Source organism: Natrix helvetica (genome assembly GCF_964273705.1).
Source record: "Natrix helvetica genome assembly, chromosome: 16".
Classification (NCBI taxonomy): domain Eukaryota; kingdom Metazoa; phylum Chordata; class Lepidosauria; order Squamata; family Natricidae; genus Natrix; species Natrix helvetica.
Window position 1 is genome coordinate 4,628,397 of NC_138563.1, and position 15,634 is coordinate 4,644,030.

The following is a 15,634-nucleotide window of genomic DNA, read 5'->3' on the forward strand; positions in this document are numbered from 1 at the left end:
ACCAGAATATAAATATAAATAGAATATAAATAATATAAAGGATTAAAAATATAAAGAACGTAACAAAGCATAACATTCCCACAAGTTAAACAGGCCTAGAATCATCTCAACCGGGAAAAAAAAATTTAAGAGGGGGGACAGGAGTGATCAACAGTTGGTCATAATTCTCTCTGCCCTGTGCAAACACAGATAAAGTTTTAACACCAACTTTAAGTTCACACATTGTCTTTCTCCATCGCTGAAGACAGGACGTGTTTCCCCCTTGCCCGCCTCTGTTCCGACGGAGGCTTCCCAAGAACATGAAACAAAAGTCCCGACAAAAACCTCTTTTATTAATTGACTGTGAATTCTGCTCCTTCACATCCAGCAAAGTCTTTCGAGGGAGGATTTACAGTCACAGACCTTCTCTGGCTTGGAGAGCTGCCAGGCCGATCTCTGCAGAACTTGGCAAGGAGTCTCGGAGAGTCACGAACAAATTAAGCGAACTAATTGTCTCCTGCAAACTCCACTCCCCTTTGCTCCTCTTTTATTTCCTCTGGGAGGGGCCATTCATCGTCCACCTGTGGCCTTCCTCCCAAGTCGACCCCTGTGCTTTAGCTCTTCCCTTCGTCTGGAAGCTCTGCGCATGCGCACCCTGGGAACAGGCTCCAGCTGTTCTTCTGTCCCACTGAAGGCAGCTGATAACTGCCAGACGGTCCTGGCCCCCTCTCTGCCTCCGACACAGAGCCCTCCTCAGAGCCTTCCCCAGACTCCAGGACTGGCCCACGTTCCTCCCCAACCCTCCTCACTGTCCGAATCGGCTGCCAGCTCTGCTGCCACTGGCGGCCCACAACACCCATGGTAGCTTTTGGCGACCAGGGCTCACCTGGGGCAGTGCTTTGCCAGAAAACGGACGGCAACTCTTACCCTAAATCCTTCTTCCCGCAGATCCCTCCGAGGAAACTCCATCCTCAAAGCTCTGAAGTGGCTTCCTTGCAAATCCTGCTGGAGACGCCGGATCTTTTCCAAGGGGGAAAGCTAGAAGAAAACACCCACCCTTCTTCCCCAGGCGCTGTTGGCCGCAATTCCAGAATAAAAATGGCAAAGACGATCCAGTTATGTCGCTGGTAAATCCTGGTGGATGGACTGATGGGGGGGGGGGGGAGTGAGTAGAAGCAGGACTCAAAGCAAGACACACAAACAGAAATACACCTGCCTACCTACTTAATAGCAGTAGCAAGAGCCCTTAGACTTATATACCGCTTTCACAGTGCTTTACAGCCCTCTCTGAGCGGTTTACAGAGTCAGCCTCTTGCCCCCAACAATCTGGGTCCTCACTTTACCCACCTCGGAAGGACGGAAGGCTGAGTCAACCTTGAGCCAGTGAGATTCGAACTGCCAATTTGCAGCTAAGAGCCAGCCGAAGCGGTCTGGAGTGCTGCACTTCCCGGCCTACCCTGACTATATTTAAACTACTGAGAGTTTCAAGCCTCTCCTTTTGGCAGACAATTTACTGCGGCGTATCAATTTTCTGCGAAAGTGGCCAAAACAAAAACAAAAACAAAAAAGAGGGGGGGGGGAATAAGAAAGCATTTGCTGTCCTGCGTCTCTTCAGAGAAATCGGGACGAAAGACCCAAAGACCCCAAGTTTTCTCTCATTTTGGCACCGCGGGAAAAACGGGGCAGTGGGTTTTGCTAGATGCCATCGGCCAAGGGATGGCCCCGGGGACACAATGCAGAAAAATCCTACAAAAGCCCAGCTGCAAGTTTGTCTGCCCAGGTGATGGTTCAACAGCAGGGAAGATTTGTTAGGGGAGGGGAGGGGGGCGAGAACAGGGAAGAATGGGATTCCAAGGAGGATCTGAAGAATGGAATGGAATAGAAGAAACAGAATAGAATAGAAAATAGAATAGAATAAGAGCAAAATAGAATGGAATAGAAGAGAAGAGAAGAAATAGAATAGAAAATAATAGAAAATAGATTAAAAGCAGAAGAGAATAGAAGGAGAAATAGAATAGAAAATAATAGAAAATAGAAAATGTAATAGAGTAAGAGCAGAATAGAAGAGAATAGAAAAGGAGAAATAGAATAGAAAATGGAATAGAATAAGAGCAGAATAGAAGGAAATAGAATAGAATTGGAGATAAGAATAGAAAATAATAGAAAATGGAATAGAATAAGAGCAGAATAGAAGAGAATAGGAGATATAGAGTAGAAAATAATAGAAAATAGAATAGAGTAAGAGCAGAATAGAAGAGAATACAAAAGGAGAAATAGAATAGAAAATGGAATAGAATAAGAGCAGAATAGAAGAGAATAGGAGATATAGAGTAGAAAATAATAGAAAATAGAATAGAGTAAGAGCAGAATAGAAGAGAATACAAAAGGAGAAATAGAATAGAAAATGGAATAGAATAAGAGCAGAATAGAATAGAATAGAATTGGAGATAAAATACAAAAGAATAGAAAAAGAATAGAATAAGAGCAGGATAGAAGAGAGCAGGAGAGTTGGAAGGGACTTTGGAGGTCTTGTAGTCCAAAACCAGGAGGAAAAGGGGCTTTAGTGAACATCAGGCAGGGAGTCCCAGGGAAGCTCTTTGGCTTAATCTTTCCCCAACGTAGAGATGGACCCTGGCTTCCTCCGCACGGGAGAAGCCAAGAAACCCCCCACCCTGTGGCTTTTCCGGACCCCCCACAAGCAGGCCTTACCTGTACCAATTTGCACACACACACACAGACAAAACCATCGAGTGGCACCTGAAAGACCCCTCAGAGGACGGGGGCTCCTGGCAAAGGGAAACGTCACTAAATGGACTTTTTTCTACCCGAGCTTCCTGGCCTGCAGCTGCTACGGTGCCGTTTGGGCTTCCCTGCCTTGCCAAGATCTCTTGTCCAAGGTTGGTGGGCCAGCTGTGACCTCCAGCTGCGGCTACGGAAGCTCCCCTCCCAGGTCGAAACTGCCATCCGTTTCCACTTCCTCGCACAAAAAAGTCCTCACGGTACAATAGTCCTTAAGACAACTGAGCCTGAAATTTCTGTCGCTAAGAGAGAAGGTTGAGTTTTGCCCCCTTTTACGACCTTATCACGCCAGAGTTGTTTACTGAATCCCGGGCAGTTGTTAAGTGAGTCACACGGGTGTTCAGTGAATCTGATGTCGCTCGTCAGCAGGTCGCACAACGGGGATGGCGTCATAACTATGAACCGGTTGTCCAAGCATCAGAATGCGAAACCCGTGACTATGGGGACGCTTGAGTGGGTTGGGAAAAACACTCACTATTTTCAGTACGCTTGTAATTCCAAACGGTCACTAAGCGAGTTGTTATAAGTCGAGGACTGCCTGCAGAGGACAGCCTTAATTTAAAAGGAAAACAAAAAAGACACAGAAGGGGTCTGAATTAAATTCAGGAACAGACCGAGGAGGAGTACGGAAGATATAACCGGCTGATCTCCGGAAAGGTGATGGGAGCTCCATCCAAAGTTGACCAGAGCTTGCCCCACACATTTATTCCCCTGCTAAAAAAGGAGCTACAACCTTGAGGACTAGGATCTTGCTGTGTGCAGCCTGCCGAGGGCTACTTTCCCCCCCCCCCCCCAAAAAAACGATTGCCGGTCTGTGCCCAATGTCTTTGGCTTCCTATCCCAGGAAACATGAGAGAACCCACCCACCCACCCTGAAAAGAAAAACCATTGTCTCACCGGCCTCCCTTTTAATAAAACACAGAAGAGTGTAACAACAAAAGCAGGGAAAAATATATAATAATAAACAAACCAAGTGAGCAGCAGGAACGGTCACCATTTACAAGCACAGACGAAGCTGCCCGACGAGGGGGGGAGGTGGGGGGTGGAGGGGAAACACGGGCGAGACGGAGGACGCCGGGATTGGGGGTGGGGGTGGGGTCAGCAAGGGGGAGGGGGAGGAGAACGAGAGAGACGGAAGGGGTGGGGGGGCCTGGCTGAGCAGCCACCTGCTTCGCTCCTACCCCCTTTCCCCCCCCCTCTATTTATACAGGATGTCGTAGTGTCCCGGTCTGTAGAGTAGATACACTTTGGGCTCCGAGCCTTCGGGGAAGACGTGGGGGTTGGTGGCCCCGCCCTCGCCCCGATCCATGTACTCCACCAGGATGGAGACGTTGAGGGCCTGGGCCAGGGCGATGATGTGGATGTGATCGCTCTCCTTGCACATGGGCTCCACCTCCTGGGGGGGGGGGTAAAAAAAGAGAGGGAGGGGGACGGGGGGGTGAGGAACAGAGACAGTTTGAGTCACCAGGCCTGCAACCGAGTCCCCAAACAGAAGGACGCCCCGCCCAGGCCCTGCAATTGAGCTCTTTTGCCTTCAAGAGGACTAGAAACACAGGCCCGAGTTAACCTTGAAGGTAAGAAGAGGGGGGGCTGCACGTTTTGAATGAACCTAATTCAGTCGTTGAAATAAAAAGACAGTTTTGGGGACTAAGCGTGCGCTGTTTACCGTCTCGTGAAGCCTAGGCCAGAAAACTCTATTCCCACTAAAGACAACAGATGAAATCGGAAGACCGTAAGGGCTCTTTTAACGCCGAGAGAGAGAATGCGCTGCTAAGGGGGCCGGCCTTGGCTCAGCCTTCCTGCTCTCCCCTCCAGCCCCAAATGAATCATTTCCCTTTCGCCACACACACACAAACACACACATCCACTCGGCAGCCCCTGACCTGCTGGCAAAACTCCTTTATGCTCCGTCCTCCCTCGATGAAGTGCTCGAAAAACTTGTTCTCCCGTTGCAAGTAGCCGGACGTCAGCAGCCGTAGGTAGACGACAAGGTAATCGGAGACGCTCTGGTCGTTGAAGGAGCCCAGCAGCTCCCCCACCGTGGTCTGTTTCTCCACTTGCTCTATCAGGTCCATGAACTGCAGGGGGTTCAAAGGAGAAATTGTAAAGGGGGGGGGGATGTCCAGGGAAGGAAGAAGGTAGCTCAGTGGCTAAGACTGTGAGCTTGTCAATCAGAAAAGGTCGGCGGTTTGAATCCCTAGCGCCGCGTAACGGAGTGAGCTCCCATGACTTGTCTCAGCTTCTGCCAACCGAGCCGTTCGAAAGCAGGTTAAAAAAAATGCAAGTAGACAAATAGGAACCACCTTTGGTGGGAAGGGAAGAGCGTTCCGTGCCTCTCCTCTGTCCATTTCCAAAACTCCGTACTTTTAAATTCCCTCCGAACATCCTAAACAGGTAGTCCTCGACTTATGACCACAATGGAGCCCCAAATTTCTGTTGCTAAGTGAGACAGTTGTTCAGTGAGCTTTGCCACAGTTAAGTGAAAACGGTTAAGTTAGGAACCTAGTTGTTAATTGAATCATCCTTTTGCTCATTGACTTTGCTCGTCGTCACGTCGCAAAAGGGGGGAAGGGGGAAATCACGTGACACACACACACCCGGGACGCTGCGACCGTCATAAATATGAACCGGTGGCCGATCACCTGAATTTTGATCACGTCGGAGACGAAGTCCGCAAAGTCTTAAAAGTTGCCCAGTTTGGAGACACCTCCACCCTTCCTGGGTTAGACCATAACTCCCATCACCCACAGCCAGCCTGTCTGGCAGTGGCCTTCAAATGCCGGGGCTGCCTTACCGTATTATGGAAGTCCTCAATGGTGAATTCTGTGAAGCCCTGGGAAACGAGCACCTCTTTGCTTTTTGCCGCCACTTCTTTGAAGCTGAAACGAGATCCCCGCAAGCGTGAATTTCTGCGCTGGTCTCCGGGATTCCCCTTCCCATCCTCCCCATCCCGGGATTCCCAAGCCTACCGCTGCAGCTCCTTGCCATCCTCCAGTAGAGCCTCCAGGTGGGAAAAGCCAAACGCTCGGTAGAAGCAGTTCCCATCCGGCCTCGTTTTCCGAATGTATGAATACTTCTTCAGCAGATCCTGGCCGGGAGAAGAGTGGAGAGACAGCTCAGTATCTCTCGGGTTTCCTGCCTAAGCAGGGGGTTGGACTAGAAGACCTCCAAGGCCCCTTTCAACATCCCATTCCATTTCTAATAATTCTAATTCTGTTCTATTATATTCTCTATTCATTTTCTATTCTATTCTATATATTCTATTCTATTCTTCTCTACTCATGCTCTATTGTTCTACATCCTATTCTATTCTATATTCTATTCTATTCTACTTGATAGGATGATATGATATATTGCATTTTACCTTACTCCTATTTTAAATTGTTTGTATAAACAATTCTCGATCAGATCCAATATGAACTGAGCTCTTTTGCCAACTCATTTTCATGGTGGCTGCTTAGCTCCAGCAACTGCTTCCTGTTGGGACCCTAAGGAGCCCGGGCGGGCAAGCGAGGAGTGGCTGGGAGGGGAGGGGCGAGTAGAGGACGGCGTGGTGCCCCTCGACGTTGAGTGACATCGAGTCGGCCACGGCCACCCAGTCACATGACCACCTAGCTTCAGCCACCCAGCCGGTCATTAGGCAGATCAGATTAGTGGTCCGTGGGGTTTAAAATTATAAATGTAGTGGTCCTTGAGGTCCGAAAAGCTGGTGATCCCTGGGCTACAGGTGACTCTCACCTTGATCTTCTGCTGGTATACATGGTCATCGTCAGCATACTCCTTATACAGGACACTCAACTCCATTCTCTCTGAGACTAAAGGGTTCTGGACAGCGATCTGCAAAGGGACAGGTTGAATCGACACCCAGCCACCCAGGGCGACATCTGGAACAGAACCAGTTTCTCCATCTCCGACCAGCAACTCCACCCTAAATGCCCCAGGCCCTTGTTAACGTGCTCACTGCAAACAGAGATCATCCAAACACACCCGCGGGGTCGTCATCTAGATTGAGAAAGGCACCATAAAGGCAGTTCTCAACTTAACACTGGGATTGGTTTGCTTAAGCGGATCACCCTGGCTGCACTCCTTAAACCAACCTCTCCTTCAGCATTTAGACCAAGAAACAGATGTGAACAGAGCAAATAGCTGTAAGGGGGGGGGGGGGGGCTGTTGTAACTGAACTGTTGCTATGAATTCTGCTCCTTCCCATCCAGCAAATGGAGGGAGGATTTACACTGAGAGACCTTCTCTGGCTTGGAGAGCTGCCAGGCCGATCTCTGCAGAACTTGGCCAGGAGTCTCGTAGAGTCACGAACCAATGAAGCAAACTAATGGACTCCTGCAAACTCCACTCCCCTTTCGCTTTTCTTTTACTTCCTCTGGGAGGGGCCATTCATCGTCCACCTGGGGCCTTCCTCCCAAGTTGACCCCTGTTCTTTAGCTCTTCCCTTCGTCTGGCAACTCTGCGCATGCGCACACTGGGAACAGGCTCCAGCTGTTCTTCTGTCCCACTGAAGGCAGCTGATAACTGTCAGACGGCCCTGGCCCCCTCTCTGCCTCCGACACAGAGCTCTCATCAGAGCCTTCCCCAGACTCCAGGACTGGCCCATCTTCCTCCCCAACCCTCCTCACTGTCTGAATCGGCTGCCAGCTCTGATGGCCGATGGCGGGCCACAACAGACTACCCTGTATCTCTTGAGTGGCTCAAGGTGGCAGTGGGGATAATGTTAGGAAATTATGCAGAATATCAAAGAGATTCAAGGAAGTGGCAATGGGCAGGACACAAGGCAGGGGAACCTCTCAACTTTAGCTTGAAGCCTGTCTACGAATAACGTATATAATTTGGGTGAGTCCCTGCCAGGGCCATGAAGCGGAAGACGAGCAACTCACCTCCTGCTGAATGCGGTCCTGTTGGGCCATGATGGCTTCATCGTAGGCCAAGCAATTCACTCCTGAAATCGAAGAGAACAAAACATTTGAGAAACAAAATCTGGGCTTCCAATGATTTACAATCATCCCCCTGAACTTCAGCGCAGGGGGAGAAAAAAAATAAACAGATGTTGTTCCAGAAGCTTTCTCTCTCTCTCTCTAATGTTGGCCCTTGGCCCTTCCAGATGTGGTGGCTTGCAATGCCAATATCCAAGAGGCTAAGCCAGGCCAGAAGCAGCTCTGCCTGAGCTAAAACTGAGTTGTCCAAAAAACAAAGAAAATATTTAAGAAAGTCACAGCAAAAAATGTCAAAAGACAGCAAGGCAATATTTTAATGTATTCATTCATTTTGCAAAAGAAGAAATCGACACGTTCCCTTAATGGGGTGGGTGGGTTGCAAAACAGAATGCTGGACTTTTGTTTTCGTCTCGGGCTACACATCCAAGGCACTATGACACCTTCCCCCCCACCCCTCCAAAAATTAAGCTTTCATAGGCCATTATTTCAAAGATCGGCTTCCAAGGGCCGAGCGAAATTTTTACAAAAGCAATTGCATGCAAAAGATCCACTCCACCTTTTCTACAGCTCCCGAGGCCGCAGCCCCCTCTGCGACACTGGTCTCCCAGCAAGGCACATGTGGCCCATCCTGTGGCAAAGAGGAGGCACTGCCTGGGGTAGAAAGCTCTCCTCGCAGCCCCCCTTCCGGGGCCGGGCACCAGGGTGGGCTCCATCGGGAAGCCCCGAACTCCCGCTGCCCTCGAAAGCCGAGCCTGCCGCTCCCAACCTGCTTGGTGGATGATCTGCTTGGCAAGCCAGTTCTTCTTCCCCCTGCCTGGCACCGTTTAAACGCAGCTGCCAAGGCTGCAGAAAAACCGTGAAACCTGACTCCATGCTGCCAGTGCTGGGATGCTACCGCAGTGAAGAAGCCTCGGACAACTGCGTCTCTTTTTTTTCCTCCCGGGAGCCGAGCGGCATTGCACAAACCCCCTGGGGCAGCCCCTCCCAGATTGTAGCCGGCTGGCCTTGACGCCAAAAACCTTGGAACGAAGGACACTCGATCCAGATTCGTCAGTTAAAGAGTCTTCTTTTTTAAAACAGTAATAATATTTCTCCAAGGAGAGGAGGAACGTGCAAGGCTGAATTAAGAATAAGGGGACGGGGCTGGCTACTCCTGAGCAAAGTAGGGCAGAGAAAACAGAGGGAGGAAAAAATAATGATAAGTGAAGGAAAATGCCCCCCCCCCCAAGGTGCTTTTTCAAAAGGCAAAAAAAGTTTGTCTTCTCATGAGTCACGGGATCAAAAATTCAGACACTTAAACAACTGACTCCTATTTACGACGGTCGCAGTGCCCCTGGGAAATATGTTCCCCTTTTGCAACCTTAGGGACGCAAAAAAATCTTAGTGGCTGAGACGCTGAGCTTGTCGATCAGAAAGGTCGGCGGTTCGAATCCCTAGCGCCGCTTAACGGAGTGAGCTCCCGTGACTTGTCCCAGCTTCTGCCAACCTAGCAGTTCGAAAGCACATAAAAAATGCAAGTAGAAAAATAGGAACCACCTTTGGTGGGAAGGGAACAGCGTTCTGTGCGCCTTCGGCATTGAGTCATGCCAGCCACATGACTACGGAGACGTCTTCGGACAGCGCTGGCTCTTCGGCTTTGAAACGGAGATGAGCACCGCCCCCTAGAGTCTGGAACAACTAGCACAGATGTGCGAGGGGAACCTTTACCTTTGGCAACCTTCTAACAAGCAAATTCAATGGGGAAGCCAGATTCACTTAACAGCCGGGTGATTAACTTATCAACTGCAATGAATCACTTAACAGCGGAGGCCAGAAAGGCTGTGAAATGGAGAAAAACTCACTCCCCAAATGTCTCACTTAACAACAGAAACTTGGGACTTAATTGTGGTCATAAATTGAGGGCTGCTTGTGGTTTTTAGCTATCAACAGAGCCTTCCCGATGATTAGCTCCCGCTTTCTATAATTCATTCTGGAGGAAATCCGATTTGTTCCAGACAAACTGGAACGAAAACAGCTGGGCAGCCATGCAATACGGAATCCTCTGCTCCTTTCTATTAAAGCCAGTTCAAGAGCAGGCAGAGAGATTTCCCCTAACATGGACATTTGCAGAAAACTACTTAATTTCTATTGATTAGATCACTTAAAAACACAATGCAGATGGGGCCGCGTGACCTTGTCTGGACTCAGATTAGTCCTTAAATGAGAGAAAGAGGGGGGGGGGAGAACCTCGTGGAAGGCCACTTCTATCCTATTGCCAAGAAAACAAGATGAGGTCATCCAGAGCCGGACTCACGGCAGACTTTACTTTTTGAACAACTACATTGGCAAATTATCGGGCAGTAGCTGCCAGCCCAGGCAGCTGATACATAAAACTTTAATCGAATACCTACTTCTGGGGCTGAGTAACTTTATGCCTAGCGGAGAAAATCCTGCACTTAGCAGTAAAGAAGAGGGATTGAAAGCCTGAGATAAAGGAAAGAGAGGATCGCGTTTAAATTAGCAGCATCTCCTTGTGCTCCTCAATACTTTTCTGCCCTTGCTAAATATTGCAGTCTCCTCCCTCATTGCATAATTTGCCCTTTTGGTGTGTGTGTGTGTGTGTGTGTGTGTATGTGTATGTGTGTTGCAGCATAACTCTGGAACGCCTGGAGCAATTTCAACCAAACTTGGTACACAGATGACTTACTCTCTGGAAACAAATACCGTGGGGGTAAGACAACCCCTAAAACTCCTTGAAGTGCGTGTTCTGCTAAGATACAGCCTGTTGTGCCTTAAAATGACTTCTACTGTACTGCCGAAAAATATATATAAACTTTATTGTCATTGTACGTATATACACAGTATACACATACAACGAAATTCACAGACACCCAGAGACCAGGCCCATGACAACTGCTCTGGATGTTTCTCCTGACATATGTCAACTCTGATTTCTGGCAAGCAAAGATACACGATGATACCCTTGTATCCTTCAACAAACACTAAAGACAGGAACAGTTTCCCAACATGGCGGCATTAAGTTGTGTGGACTATAACTCCCAGAATTCCCCAGCCAGCATGTCTTTAAGTCCACGCTTTTGCATCATTCATTCATTTTCATTCATTCAATTGGTATAGCCTCCACGAACTCCAGACACCAAACTATCACAAACCATTTTTTGAAATTTTTCTATTTCTCTTTCATAAAATGTCCAAGGCACCCAAATTAATTCATTTCTTCTAGCTTTTCACCACTTATACAATACAATAGCAGAGTTGGAAGGGACCTTGGAGGTCTTCTAGTCCAACCCCCTGCTTAGGCAGGAAACCCTATACCATTTCAGACAGATGGCTATCCAACATCTTCTTAAAGACTTCCAGTGTTGGGGCATTCACAACTTCTGGAGGCAACTTCTGTTCTACTGATGAATTGTTCTAACTGTCAGGAAATTTCTCCTCTGTTCTAAGTTGCTTCTCTCCTTGATTAGTTTCCACCCATTGCTTCTTATTCTACACTCAGGTGCTTTGGAGAATAGTTTGACTCCCTCTTCTTTGTGGCAGCCCCTGAGATATCTGAACACATCTATCCTGTCTCGCCTGGTCCTTCTTTTCATTAAACTAGACATACCCAGTTCCTGCAACCGTTCTTCCTATGTTTTAGTCTCCAGTCCCCTAATTTTCTTTTTTCCCTTCAGACATTGGTTCTTTGTGACTTTGATTTTTCAGTTCCACATTTCTTCTTCGGTTTCACAATCTTACATATCCTGCCAGTTAGCCAACAAGGCAACGTTGCCTCCACACCAAGTAGGACACATTTTTGCACCCCAATCAGCGCTGTTCTCAGACCACAATTTCTTATCCATAGATGTAGTAAAGAGCAGGTCTATTCCTTTTCTTCCCACCCATTTTACTTAATCATCCCCCCCCCAGATCACAGTCATTTGGAATGTGTTACAATTTCCCCCCCAGTGGCATCAATTCATCTGTTTGTTTTTGTTTATTTATTTATATAAAAAAGACATCAATTCATCTGTTTGTTTTTGTTTATTTATTTATATAAAAAAGACATCAATTCATCTGTTTACACGTGTGCCCAAAGGGGCCATAGATTCGCCATCATAGGTATAGAGTATCCTGCTTGAGCAAGGGGCTGGATTAGAAGACCTTTTAGGTCCCCCTAGCTTCCACGTTTTGCATTATTTCATGCTTTTTGCCATTTATTCCCCTTCTATTTCAAGTCATCATTGCCTTCCCAGCACAGTCAGAACCATATTCATGCCCACACTGATCCTTGACTCAAGGTTTCCAAAGAATGGTTTTTATAAATATATGCTATCTGGAGCATTTATAAATAGCATTTGGAGCACCTGACCAGTTTAATGGTGCATTAATAGTAAAGAGAGGAACAGACTACGTACTGCAGGTATCAATAGAAAAGCAGAAACGGACAAGCCTGCCACATTTTGGCCAGGATGTTACAAACAGTCTCACCCCAAGCTTACTCCTATTCTACACAAAACTGCAATCTTATAATATAGAGATTGTCTGATAAGGCAACCTTACGTTGTTTGCAGCCCAACTACTCAAGAGACAAAAGGGATCACTTATACACACTTTGAAAACAATTACATTTTTGAGAAAAATACTTTAACAAAAACTGGGGCCTGTGGGGAAAAAAATAGTAATTTGAAGTGTGAGGAATGAGAAGGGAAAATATAACGAGGAGGATAAAAAGGAAAGGGTGTTCCTGGGATTTTTCACACAGCCTGCTAATCTTCTGGCTCTATTAAGGTAACATGCTATATCTGAGCATATAAAACAAATCCTGATTTAATCAGAGCGCCTAGAACCTGAAATAAACCCAACCGTATTAACCCAGAGTTTTTCAACACGGTGAGACTTGAGTTCAAAACACACGGTCCACAAAACACGCTCCTTCATTCGTTTAACACATTCAAACTTTTAAAAAGTGGATCACGCCATCAAGTGGTGCCCCAAACACAGAACCTGTTACGACAAGCGCAGTTCCCACATCAGACTGATTCATACAATATATCGGACAATGAATGAGCCCCACAGTTTGGGGGGAGGGGGTTAGAATCAGAAGAAAAGAACATTTAGTTTGCAAGTTATTTCAAGGGAGAAAAATCAAACCATGCGCCAAAGTTTTATCTCCTAATATTTGGGGGTAAAGAGCAAGGGAGAATAATGCCAAGCCTCCAAAGGAACAAACCAAGGTTAGATGGCATCAACTTAAGTCAATAGTGTGGATGCAGATAAAGGGATTTTCAAGCAAGTTGCACAGAACTCCTGGAGTTGTGGATGCACTGGAGGTTTTCAAGAAAAGATTGGACATTGGTCCAAAGGGGTATAAGGTCTCCCGCTCAAGCAGGAGGTTGGACTAGAAGACCTCCAAGGTCCCTCCCACAACTCTGTTATTCTGTAGACTCATTCCGTAAGGAAAGGGTTGGGCTAGGGGGACCCACTTAAATCAGAGGCACCCCCCAGCCCACCCCCTGAGCCGGTTTAGGTCTGTAAAGGAGAATATTTGCAGCTCAGGGTTGAAATGAGGCCTCCTTCTGAAACTGGCTTGTTTCCCTATGAAAATGTATGATTCCATCACCTGTTAGCCTTTCTAAAAATGTATAAGTATGAGTACTGATAAGAAAATATTCGTAGCTCAGGGTTGGATTGAGGGATCCTTGGGGCTCCCTGAGCTTGCTTGTTTTCATGCAGACATCTCATTACCAGACTAGGTAACATGAGGAGGAGGAGGAGGGAGGAAGGAAACCATGGTGGCCTTGGGGCTCTCTGAGCTGGGTGGTTTCCTTGCAGACGTCTCATGACCCAACAAGGGAACACCATCAGTGCAAAAAGGGGGGCTTTGCTCTCTTGTATATAAAGTGGATGGGAGAGAATATTTGGACCTCAGGGTTTTACTGGGGAGGGGGGGAAGGGGGGTCTTTGAGGCTCTGAGACGTTTCATTACCAGACTAGATAACCTCATCAGGGAGAGGAGGAGGAGGAAGGAGACTACGGAGGGGGGGGCTTGAGGGCTCTCTGAGGGAGAAGGGGAGGGTGTTCCTTGCAGACGTCTCCTGACCCAACTAGGGAACATCACCAGTACCCCCAGCAGGGTGCAGTCGGGAAGGCGACGACTCCATCTGGGCTCCCGGCCTCCTCCTCCTTCATAAGCCCCCGACACCGCGGCCTTCATCAGCGCCCATCATCCCCAGCGGGGGGCGGCCGGGGCGCATGGGGACCGCAGTCAGCCCTTTCGTGGCCAGGGGCGCCGGGAGGGGCGTTTCCATGGCGACGGAGGGGAGGGGGGCAAAAAAAGCGGCGGGAGGGGCAAAAGGGCGGCCGTTTCCAAGGAGACCGAGGGCGGGCCGAGCGCGCCGTTGCCAAGAAGCGGGGCTGAACGGGCGGGGGGGGGGAGGAGGAGGGGGCCGCGCTGCTCCTGCTGAGGGGAAGAAGCAGCTTCCTCCTAAACTCCCCCCCCCTCAAGGCTAATGGAGCCTCCCAGCCAGGAAGGACCTTTGTCCCAGTTTACGACGCCGGAGCCCTCCCCGCCCGAAGACCACCGGGACCCCCCGCTCCCCTCACCGTCCGTGTCGCCTCCGACGGGCTCCGGCTGTTGTTGAGGCTCCTCCGCCGCCATCTTCGCGCTGGCAACCCTGCAGGGAGGAGGCGCTTCCGGGTCGGAGGCGGGCGCCCCGGAAGCGCTTAGGCCGCCGCTTCTCTCCATGGCAACCGCCGCCCCTCCGGCAACATCGTGAAGCGCACGGGGGTGGGTGGAAGGAGGAGGAAGGGGGCTCTCCCGCCCCTCCCGCCGTCTGACTGCTCCCACCCCCACCCCGCTGCTGCCCCCCTCCTCCCCACAATGGGGGAAGGGGTCGCCGTGCCGGCGCTTTGTGAGGGCATCACAGTGGGCCGCACACGGGCTCAGGCGCTGACGTCACTTCCCGGCCACGCCCCCCACGTGCTCTTCCCCAGCCTAGGCAGATTTGCAAGCAGGGAAAAGCCGCTATTGGAGATCCTGAGTGGTTTTGTTTTGATTTGATTTGATTTGCGAAGCATGTATGAGAAAACAAGTATAAGTTGGAATGTAGCATATAAACACAGAATAGAATAGGAGGAAATAGAAAATATTAGAACAGAATAGGAATAAAAAATACAATATTCATTCCTGCCTTTTAGTTATATAGTTGATCATTGGTATTTTCGTGGTGTTTTGTTTTTATTATGTGCGGTTTTTTTCGTATTCTCTTAATTTTTATCATGGTTAAAGCCGCCTAGAGTCACTTTGTGGTGAGATGGGCGTCGAACAGATTTAATAAATATATTAATAAGCGTTTTGGGTGCCTGTAGGCCTTGAGCAGGAGGAGGGTTGGACTCTTAAGACCTCCAAGGTCCCTTCCAACCCTGTTGTTCAATGTTCAGTGAGGTCATGAAGCCATGTGGGATGGAAATGTGTGTGTCTGTCTTTGTGTAAAATGCTATTTTCCAAACTGCATTCCTCCATTCCTGACATTTCAAACACCACACATCTACAACTTGTTGAGACCTGGGGTCGGCAACCTTAAACACTCAGAATCACAAAAGTCCTAAACGGAAGCCCCCCCCTCCCCCCCCCGTTCAATTCTGGAGCCAACCACAAGTCCGGTTCCCCCCATCATAGAGTCTCTTCCTAGCACTGTGTCCTTTTCCCTCTACCTGTCCTAAGCGAAAGCCCTATCAATTGTGGAGCCGACTGGCAACAGAGGGATGAAAGAGGCTCCAGAGTCGCAGGTTGCCGACCCCTAGCTTAGAACAATGTTTCTAAGCTATAATATGGACTTTGGCACAGTTTACTGCATTACAATTTAGGTTTTAGGATTTTTTAAAAAATCCTGCCTTATTTTCTATCAATAACCCAAGGCAGCAGCAAA

The 15,634-nt window shown here is 48.6% G+C and overlaps 2 protein-coding genes across 4 annotated transcripts in view; one reads left to right on the forward strand and one right to left on the reverse strand.

Annotated features, from left to right (window-relative positions):
* MACROD1 (mono-ADP ribosylhydrolase 1) overlaps positions 1-1,094 on the forward strand; it is a 182,682-nt gene extending 181,588 nt beyond the window's left edge. For all 3 annotated transcript variants that reach the window (XM_081968252.1, XM_081968251.1, XM_081968250.1), the window contains one exon: positions 928-1,094. In XM_081968252.1, the coding sequence (XP_081824378.1) occupies positions 928-962 (35 nt within the window). In that variant the 3' untranslated portion in view covers positions 963-1,094. The remainder of the gene's footprint in view (positions 1-927) is intronic.
* A 2,572-nt stretch (positions 1,095-3,666) lies between these two features.
* On the reverse strand, positions 3,667-14,506 carry OTUB1 (OTU deubiquitinase, ubiquitin aldehyde binding 1). The gene is made up of 7 exons (XM_081968255.1): positions 14,310-14,506; positions 7,668-7,729; positions 6,517-6,615; positions 5,748-5,866; positions 5,573-5,657; positions 4,662-4,856; positions 3,667-4,174 (listed from the first exon to the last, which is right to left on the reverse strand). The coding sequence occupies exons 1-7, from the start codon at positions 14,449-14,451 to the stop codon at positions 3,977-3,979; spliced, it is 900 nt and encodes a 299-aa protein (XP_081824381.1). The 5' UTR covers positions 14,452-14,506; the 3' UTR covers positions 3,667-3,976.
* Between the last annotated feature and the right edge of the window lie 1,128 nt (positions 14,507-15,634).